Consider the following 10,567-nt stretch of genomic DNA (forward strand, 5'->3'; position numbering starts at 1 on the left):
TGTGTGGTGTTCACAAATCAAAAATATATTTGATAGTCTCTACAGTAGCGTTTTTTTTTCAAAACCAGTAAATAGTAAATACCGAATACATGTACCAAAAACTTTGTCAATATGCTGAAAATGAATGGAAAGTGAAAATACAATGTATTGAGGATTAAGGACATATATTTCCCTCAAAATTAATTGTGAAACCGAACCATATGTTGCATTTAATATTTCAAAAAAACGAACGATCAGTCTTGGCACAGTTCAGATGTGGAGTGCTTCCCTTATGCATTGAAACCGGTCGATATAAAAATGAACCCCTAAGTGAAAGAACGTGTGTTTTCTGTTCTAGTTCCGTTGTTGAAGACGAAAAACATTTCTTATTAGACTGTCAATTGTATAATAATGCTAGGAAAAAATATTTTGATAGTGTGTAAAAGGAGCACCCAAATAGTAATGATAATGATTATTTGTTCAAAGTTCTAAATCAAAATTACCAAATAAAGTTAGCCAAATTTGTACATACAGCATTTAACCTTAGAATGAATCTTCTGCATGTGTCAAGTTATATATCAATGATATTAATGGAAAAAGTGACTTATAGGTCCAATGGACCGGGTGCAGATTCAGTTTGACGTATTTTGTTTACAATGTATATTGAAATGTCTATAATGCACAATGTCACTATAATAAATGATTACTTACTTTTCAATATATGATACGCATGCACCTAGGGTACGAGAAATGCCACAAAATGGGGTTCAAATTCTTGCTAAATGAAAATAATTTTACCGAGAAATATTTAAAAATATGAAAATAACTACATACTCTAACTCTTGATTCCCGCCTACATTTTGCACCCATTAAATTCAATTTTAATGGCAATTTGGCCATTAAATCTTTGTTTAATACAAAGAACAGTTCTATGGTAATTCATTAATCATTTTAATTCCAGCGCCAGATAGTAAATTATCATTAATTTCAGCTCTCGAAAAAAGGGGGGTAGACGATATTTTGTAGTGAAATCGAACTTTCACGAATCACCATATTTTGAAATAGTCTTAAATATGATAAAATGTATCTCATATCTTTTCTTATGTTTTACGCAAATAAATAAAAGATATATAAATTAATGAAATACAATTATTTAGTTGTAAATAGCTTCAAAATTGGTGAAAAATCGGCATTTTTTTTTGTTTTTTGTCTATAAACATATGTCCCCCCCCCCGCGAAACACAAAAAGCTTTGGCATAAATTTGCAAAATGACAGTCCATATTACCTGTAAAAAGGAATTTTTGTTTCACGGGGGGGGGAAAGATGTTTTAAAAATATTTTCCGTTTTCCATTGATTTCTATAGTGAAAAACTCAAGTTTTACCAAAATTATAGAGTTACCTCTCTTTGGTATCGCAAAAAAGTAACGTTTTATTAAAATTCGTATAAATATCTATAAAAATTTTGAAAATCATTCGAATATGTTAACTTTTGAGAATTTACTTAGAGGTAAGCGGGAGAACAATACTATCGTTTGTGGTTCTTTGCTTATTTCCAAACAATATGATTGTTCAACAGCTATTTGATTAAAAATAAAGTGAATAAAAAATTATGTACTCATTTTATTATTTTTTTTTATATTGTTTTGTTAATCTACTTTGGCCAAAGTGAAGTCAGTTGGCTATTTCTTCAAAATTCAGCGATATGGTTCCTGAGCCTCTCTTCTTTAATAGGGTCCTTTACTAGCATTTTATTCAAGATAGCTAGCTTATCTTAAATTTTCTAAATATATTTGATGTTTAATTAAATCTACGTTATTGAGACAAAATATATCGATGTAATACTAGATATATAAATACATATTATATTTGGGTAAATATAACAAGTTTGGCTGAGGGACGTTCTACCTGACTTTTCTTTGTTCTCACTGAGTGTAGATCAATTCTTCTGGTTTTCAAAAGAAATGCAACAAAATAATGCTGTCTAATACCAAACTGTAAGTCCAGAAATTTTTCAAAGTGCATGAAGTATCTCCATGGTAAAAAATCTTGATGTACAGTCTTAAAGCACTTTTTATTTTTCTTTCAAACTGCGTTGATTTTCTCCTAAATTAAAGGCACTTCAATTTTTCTTCCAAAATGCTTTGATTTTGTTTCAATTTTAGCTCACTTTGATTTTCTTTTCAAAGCGCGTTGCCACAAGGCCAAAACTGAAAGATACCTCACTTTCACTTCCTATCTTGTACCCCTATTATTGTTATTGTGATTTACATTCAAGACACGTGGTTTAGGTTGACCTATTCAAAGGTAATAGGGTAGAACAGGTTTTACAAATAAAATTGACAGTAAACAGGAAATTTTTTTATTATGTTTCTTTTGAAGACATGTTCGGTGAAAAATATGTTTCCAAACCAATCTGAGAGAATTTCATGTATTGATTTTTAACAGAAAAGGGTGGCTAAAGGGGGGGGGGGGCTTGAAATAACAACGTCTTATCATAATTTATGGGGAAAAATAGAGCTCACTATATAAGCTAGTGACAGATACGCTGGTTTAAAAAATGTGTTATATAACCTTTGGTTGCCTATATGGCTATTGTTATCAGGTTCACAAGAGGATTTTACTACCAGCAACTGACCAATCGTTGATTGAATAGCAACGTTTACGCCAAATAAATGTACTTAAACTCTACTTCGAACACGTGGTTCAGGTCAATCTATGATCATGTCAGTTGAGTGCAAAATAAAAAAAGAAATATTCTTATGAACAAAATACAAAGATAAGAAACTATGAAAGATGTCACGGGCGTTTTTAATTTTGTTAACTAAAAAAAATGTAAAATAAAATGTAGTTTGTGTCAAGTTCAGAACATCAGCTCTTCAAGGGTACAGGTGTAAGAAAACGAGACGCATCTCCTTTGCATTTAAATGGAGAAAACATTTTTAATTAACTACTGAGTATACTCGTGTTTTAGCCAGGGAATCCACCTGACAATTGAATTCACCTAAAGTACAACAAAGCAATTAATACAGTCGCAAATCGCTTTAACAAATGAATTGTTTGCCATTGTGATCATGAATAATAATAGAATTTTTAAAAATGCTTTTCATTTACGATTGATTGATTGTATATTGTTTAACGTACCTCTCGATAATTTTTCACTCATATGGAGACATCACCGTATGCCAGCGAAGGGCTTCAAATTTTGACCTTTACTCGGCACTCAGGGCCATTGAGCAGTGAGGGATCTTTATCGTGCCAACGCTTGCCGCTGACACGGGGTTTTCATTTACGAAATGGATGGGAAAATGGTTTTTGTGCCTTTCCGATCGACATGATATTTTTCTTTATTCAAGCGTAAAATTCCTTTAGTATTCGTAGTAACCCATAATGCAATTCTCATTCAGATGATTTGTCAGTCAAAGTCATATTGGTGCCGCATTTGCTACTATGACGCCCAAAATATAGTCCCGGTTCCCATGCAAAAATATTTGTTCGAAAAGGAATTTTAATTCATAACTGCAGAAAATTGTATCATAGAGAATTCAAGTTTGAATGAATTCAGTAGAGATCGATTGAAGTAAAATCTTACAGATATTATAGGATGGTGAAAACTGAAACGCAACATAATTTTTCTGTTTACCATGTTGCCACGTGCTAATCTCTTCCTAGCCACATTCCGTGAATAATTCACCCTATCGCTAACACTCGCTAGAGCCACTACCAGAGCTACTCTGAACTCATCAGATTTTATAATTTGTAGAACACCGAAAAACAGGTTCCGAACACATTATTAGGGTGTGTATTTGGTCAATTACAACTTTTAGGGCCTTTCCGACTGGCAGAAAAACAACCTCGTATGTACTACAGTACATAGAGGCCATGACAACCCCCTTTTAACAAACTTTGAAATAAATGTTGGAAGATCACTTATCTGTAGAGTACGGAGTTTAATTTTATTGAATGTAAAGATATTACCTAAAATATACAAGAGAAGGGACTTTTAACCCATTCAATCCTATATTCAAATAAACAGGAAATGTCTAAATCTTACCCGGTAATGTTAATACATTCGAGGTAGTTTTTACACCTCGAGAAAGACCCGAGATGATGCGATTGAAGTTGGGTGTGAGGAAAATAAATAGTCACTACTATGATTACATCATAGGTATAACTCGGCACGGAGAACGAAAATTAAACTGAAGCCTGACATTTTACGCGATGGCCAACTAATTAGTCATAAAAAGGGCATAATACATGTACATACTTTTTGACGTGTTCTATTTTTCAGGAAGCATAAAGAAATGCGGCAGGAAATAAAAATTGAAGATTCTGATTCTGAAACCAGAATTTCCTTTGGACGTCCCGGTTTCTCTTTGTTCGATAAAGCATCTAGCACTGACTCTGGGTATTCCAATAAACCCCATTTCCATATTATTACTGATTCGAGTTGTTCAGACATATCAGATTTATTGGACTCTAATGAGTCTGACGATCAGTGGTTTTCATGTAGGTATTCTTAAATTTTGTCAAGCCATGTATTTTATGATACAAAATTCAAAGAAAGTTTTTGAAATTTGTTGTTTTCATGTTCTTTTTCAGTTCCAGAGATGCATTTCTCCATGCCTCCCGTTGAAAAATGGAATGTAGAAAAGAAAGCAAATAACCAGAAGAAAATCAAATCAAAAAAGTGAGATTTTGTCATGCTAGATGTATTAGATTTTACATTAAAATTATTTTACACCTTAATTCTATATTTTTAACTGTCTGTACTTAAAATTTCTATTCATCGTTTTTTGTTATAGAATATTGGAATAAAAACCACCAGAGTTATGAATAAAATCTAAATAAAAGTTAGTCAAAAGAAAAACTTCAGGTCAGACGATACGTTCCTCATATATTTGTTTTGTATATCTTCGTAATGTATGAAAATATGCAAAACTTAAATAATTGCTTCCTGATTTCTAAACGGGTTTCTAATTGTTTTTAAACATTTGAAACACTAAAAATGTGATTTTGGCAATTTTTCCCCCTAATGTCTTAGTCACATTTCCCCGCCGGTGGCCGTAGACCGGTGGTAATCGGTGGTAATCCGGGTTGTGAGCAATGCCCCAAAATCGGTCCACATCTGCTTACTAATCCTTAAAGTATCAGTCACATTATCCAGCGATGGCGTATACGATGGGCAACCGATGCGATTTTTTATCAGAATGGCGTGGTTGCCGGCCGGACATGCTAAGGCCCAGCGATGCATTGCTAATCATAAAACGATGTTCCAGGGTAATCGGCCAATGTATATTACATCGCTCATATATTGGTGAACATTGTTCGTAGTTCTGTCGACCCTGGGCTAATGTTTGGTGGAACATCGACAGATAATCGGCCGATGTCTGTTGCCCACCACTCAACCCCACGATGGCTCAGATTCAACGGATTCAACTTGACGCTGCTCGGCCATTCATTGGCCAATCCTTGAAAGATGTGTTAATGATGGGTTGCCGATGAGGAACTATGTGGGGCATCGGTAGAGACATCGTTGATTTTATACTTAAGACTTATTTTCTACCGAGGACTCCCACCGATTCGCCAAATGGCCTCAGTAACCGTCCAATTATTATAGGTGTACTTCTAGTATCTTGCACAAATGCCTGGTAAGATACAATGTACCTCATTTTTTTGTGATTAAACATGTTAAAGGAGTAATTCTAGAAAAAAATATATTATTCAGGAACGAGACGAGTCTGTCCTTAATATGCATTTTCTTGAAAAATGCTGGTTGGATCTCCTCAAATGCGTGAAAATAAATATAACATCAAAGGATATGCCTATAATGAATAAAAGAAATTGAATGAAATTGAAAAAACTGTAAATAATAATAATTATTTAAATGTCACTCGAATTTAGTTGTTAAGGATCCGATTCAAGAGTGGGCTCAAATACCTTGTTATAACGAGAATTTGTGCTCCCCGCTTAGGGAAAAAAGAAGAGCATAATCAGTTCGAGGGAGGGGTCGGATTCTCCCTGATTTTTGTATAATTATTTAATGTAAACAAGCATATTAAAGGAAATAAAAATGCCAAAATGGAAATAAAGATTTGATTGCTTAGTCTTTATTATATGTATAGAAGATTATTTTATATAGAATATTTATTACACTGTAATGATGATTTTATGAGTTTGTACAAGCCGGACGTCATAACTTTTTCAGTTCACACGCTGAATGATATCATCTAAAAAAAGTATTAAAAAAATAAATATGATCGTTCGGGGTTTGAACCCTGTTAAAGTATCAGTCATATTATCCAGCGATGGGGAATGAGATGAGAAACCGATGCGTTTTTGGTCGATCATCGGTCGATGTTCAACCAAACATTAGCCCATAGTCGAACAACCTACGAATAATGTTCACCACTGTATGAGCTATGTAATATACATCAGCCGATTACCCTGGAACATCATTTAATGATTAGCAATGCATCGCTTGTAAGTTCGGCATGCAACCACACCATTTTTATTTTTCAAAAAACCGAAACAAAACATTTGTTGCCCATCGCATACGCCATCGCTGGATAATTTGACTGATACTTTAAGGATTACCAGACCGATGAGGACCGATGCTGGGGCATCGCTCACATCACGGATTACTTCCGATTAACACTGGTCTACAGCCACCGGAAAATGTGACTATGGCATAAGTTAGCTTCACCTTTCTACCTTGTTTTATTTATTAAAGAGCATTTTCAGATCTGATTATACATATGTCACTCTTTTAAATATTTTTTTTTCAAACTCTCCATCATAGGTGTTTGAACCTATTTATATCAGAAGAAATGCTTGCTACAAGAACTAGTGTGAGAGCTGTTCGCTGACGATGTCAAGCTTCGTTATATTACTCACTAAAGTATCAGTCACATTATCCAGCGATGAGGTACATGTATACGATGAGAAACCAATGCGTTTTTTGATGAAAATGGCGTGGTTGCCGGCCAGGCACCTTTAGTGATCGGAAGGTGACTCAGGCCATTTTGCAAATCGGTGGGGTCATCGGTAGGAAATAATTCGTAGCTAAAATTCAGCGATGTCTCCAACGATGCTTCACATCGCTCCTCATCGGCAACCCATCATTAACACATCTTTCACGGATCGGCCGATGTATGGCCGAGCATCGTCCAATATCCGTTGAATCTGAGGTCATCGGGGGGTTGAGTGGTGTCCAACAGATAATGGCCGATCATCGATCGATGCTCGACCAAACATTGGCCCGTAGTCAACCGATGTTCACCAATGTATGAGCGAGATAATAAACATCGGCCGATTATCCTGGAACATCGTTTTATGATAAGCAATGCTTCGCTGGGCCTTTGAAAGTCCGGCCGGAAACCACGCTATTTTTATCATAAAAGGCATTGGTTGCCCATCGAATACCCATCGCTGAATAATGTGACTGATTCTGTAAGGACTACTAGGTCGATGTGGACCAATGTAAGGGCATCTTTAACACCACGGATTACCAACGATTACCACCGGTCTACGGCTACCGACCGGGAAATGTGACCTAGGCATAAAAGTTAAAATAAGCACAATACTATGCCTTCGTCACATTTCCTGGCCGGTGGCCGTAGACTGGTGGTAATATAATATGTAAAAAATTTGTTTGATATGTGAAATTTTATTCCATTCGATTCATTTCAAAACATGCGCCAAGAATTTCATCGGCGTAGACATCGCTGACCCAAAACGTTTCTCGTAATGGCCTCAGTCCCCGTCCGATTACTATAAGTTTCCGTCCGGCAGCCAAGCCATTTTTATTTTAAAAAAAAAACACATCGGTTTCTCATCGTATACCCCATCGCTAGATAGTGACTGATAGTTTAGAATTGATCAGACGCCATTGAACAATTTTCAACCATAACTAAATTTTTTAAGTTAATTTTTTATTGTGGGAAAATCAGCTAATCAGGTAAAGTCTTTTAATTTTCAGACAAAAAGAGAGACAACTGAAGAGGAAAATCATTCGTACAGAACACAGTGCAATTTCATTCACAGATCAATTATTAGAAGCATCCACACTTGAAGCTAAACAAATGTTCACAGGTAAATTAGATCAAGTTTCGTCAACATTTAATAGGGTATTTTAGTCTTTACATTCCTAACTTTTTAGAAATAGACAATCCCAATATTTACATTTGACTGAATCGACTTATTTGTATTCGACACTATTCAAAGGTGTTAAATGATACGGTCTTTATTAAAAAGGTATTTATAGCCCCATTCCAAACAACGTCTTGATTCGTTTAATATTTTTAAAGTCATTATTACATTTTTAAAGAGATAATTTTTTTCAAAAAATCGGTTTTTGCCCTACAGTGAAAAAAGTCGGTTAGACTTATCACAGGAATTGCAAATGTAAAGACTTTTTCTTAATGAATACAGTAAACTTTTTATACTTCATATTTCTATACTTTGTTTCTTATTGTTTTATTTTGCGACGGCCATATAAGTTGCTGGCGGGCTCAAAATATGAAGTTTCTGGCGGCCGAAAGTTATTTGTGTGGCGGCCGTCAGATCTATTTGTATCGGAGCCACTAGATCTATTTATTTGGCGGTCGCCATAAAAAAGAAAAAAAAATTCACCTGGGACCTAGCGTCATCCGATTGAGACTGTAATGTCTAAAATGTTATATTAATTATATTTTCTGCAAGAAAGACACCGAAAAATAGAATGGCTGACTGTACGGATATTGTCATTCTGGAATATTCTTAATTATCTAGTTTTAATCAGAAATGTTTATTACATGTTTATCAAGCAAGTAGCAGGTCATGATGATCGAAAAGAGCTGTATAAAATTCAGGTTCATTTTGACTCATTTGTATTTCGACCTCAGTGAAGAAGTCCATTGATTATACATAATTATGAAAAAGTTAGGACATTTTCTACTTTTCTTGAAATATTTTATTTCACGTCATTGCTATCAGATTTATATTTATCTAAACAATTCTTTTGGGGAAAAAAATACCAGTGAATGGTTCCTGTATGTATCGATCTTGGATTTTTTTTTATTTGTAGAGAATTCCTATCGAATTATCATAGTTGGTACAGTGGGATCAGGAAAAAGTAGCCTTGGAAACAGTTTATTGGGTTGTCAACATTTCAAAACAGGAATTTCAGGTTCAAGTGTAACTCGCAAATGTGAGAAGGGAGAAACTTTCAAGCATGGAAAAAATATAACCGTTGTAGATACCATAGGGTACACTTCTGAAGTTTTAAAAAAATCAAAACTTCTGAGGGCATTCGATAAAATTTCACCCGGTCCGCACGCAGTTTTAAACGTAATTCCCTTTTCTGAAAGGTTTACAAGTGAATTGTTTTCCTCGATTCAACAATTTGTGAATCTCGTCGGGAAGGAAGTATATAACTACTTGGTAATTGTCCTCACACACGAAGACCAGTTGGAAATGGAAAATCTAACAATAGATGAATTCATAAAGTCGTCACCAACGGAATTCAAAGAATTACTTAATCAGTGTGAGAATCGCATTTTTGCTATAAACAATCGTGCAACCGATGGGACAAAGCATAAAAAAGTAAAACGGCTTATCAAAATTATAGAAAAAATTAAGAGAAAAAATGCTTGTTTTGAGACATATGACGAGTTTCTGTTTTAAAGAGCCTTTCAGACATTTTTTTAAAAATAAAAATCAGCATAAACCTAGTTCCTTTTGGTTTGTGATAATAGAATTTAAAACACAGCCTGATGAACCCTACATGAATCAAAAGAACAAATAAAAAACCACAATGTTTAAAAATAAATTAAAGAACAAACAATCAGAAATTTCAACAAAGAAAATTAACCAAAAACATGTTCATAATAAATAGGTAAAAAAGAATGTCTTTGATTAATTTGCCCTGGTCCTCATCAGTAAGTATATGCAGTGTTACACTTTGTGTTGTAATTACATTGTGCGAATGTGCGAAAAATATAAAGCCAATTGGTGCAAGACACTTTTAGACAATATGCAGAGAAGCATATTGACAAGCTCAGATCATATTCCCCTTTAAACCAAGATTCTGTAGAGCAAACTATTTTTCTTTTATATGTTATCCTGTTATTTTGAATTTGTTTTACAAACTTAATTTATGGTCAGATCACTTTATCTTGAAACCTTTTGGTAGAAATTATTTTCAAATGTGCTATCATTTAGTCATTTTGTGTAGAAGATGAAATACAATTTTTATTTGATTGTTCACTATATCAGGCCTCACGAGAACCATTTTTAGCTCACCTCAACGAAGTTGGGGGGAGCTTATGTGATACCCTCGGCGTCGGCGTCGGCGTCGGTGTCGGCGTCGGCGTCGGCGTCGGCGTCCCGGGTTAAGGTTAAGTTTTTTGGAGCAGTTTTCTTTTTAAGTACTTCTATGTCCTATATTGATTAGACATGCATATAAGATGTTTCTAGTGTGTTTATTGTACCAGTCAAAAATTCAGATGCTGCAATTTCAGCAAAGGAATGACCAGGTTAATGTTTTAGTGCAGGTTAACATTTTTGGTGCAGTTTTGGGTGTAGGTCTCATTTCCGAGTAACTATAA

General features: G+C 34.6%; 1 protein-coding gene across 1 annotated transcript; it reads left to right on the forward strand.

The window, feature by feature from the left end:
- Positions 1–4,282: 4,282 nt before the first annotated feature.
- Positions 4,283–10,249, forward strand: LOC134270911 (GTPase IMAP family member 4-like). Its single transcript, XM_062753165.1, has 4 exons — positions 4,283–4,487; positions 4,581–4,668; positions 7,960–8,072; positions 9,046–10,249. Exons 1-4 carry the CDS (start codon positions 4,283–4,285, stop codon positions 9,642–9,644), a joined length of 1,005 nt encoding a protein of 334 aa, XP_062609149.1. The 3' UTR covers positions 9,645–10,249.
- Positions 10,250–10,567: the final 318 nt, after the last annotated feature.

Source organism: Saccostrea cucullata, unplaced genomic scaffold (genome assembly GCF_032062105.1).
Source record: "Saccostrea cucullata isolate Sc308-1 unplaced genomic scaffold, CSIRO_AGI_Scuc_v1 ctg18900, whole genome shotgun sequence".
In the NCBI taxonomy this organism is placed as follows: Eukaryota; Metazoa; Mollusca; class Bivalvia; order Ostreida; family Ostreidae; genus Saccostrea; species Saccostrea cuccullata.

Coding starts and splice junctions, on each gene's coding strand:
- LOC134270911 (XM_062753165.1), top strand. CDS start 4,283: ATGCGGCAGGAAATAAAAATTGAAGATTCTGATTCTGAAACCAGAATT. Junction 4,669..7,959: donor AAGAAAATCAAATCAAAAAA/GTGAGATTTTGT, acceptor TTTAATTTTCAG/ACAAAAAGAGAGACAACTGA. Junction 8,073..9,045: donor AGCTAAACAAATGTTCACAG/GTAAATTAGATC, acceptor TTTTATTTGTAG/AGAATTCCTATCGAATTATC.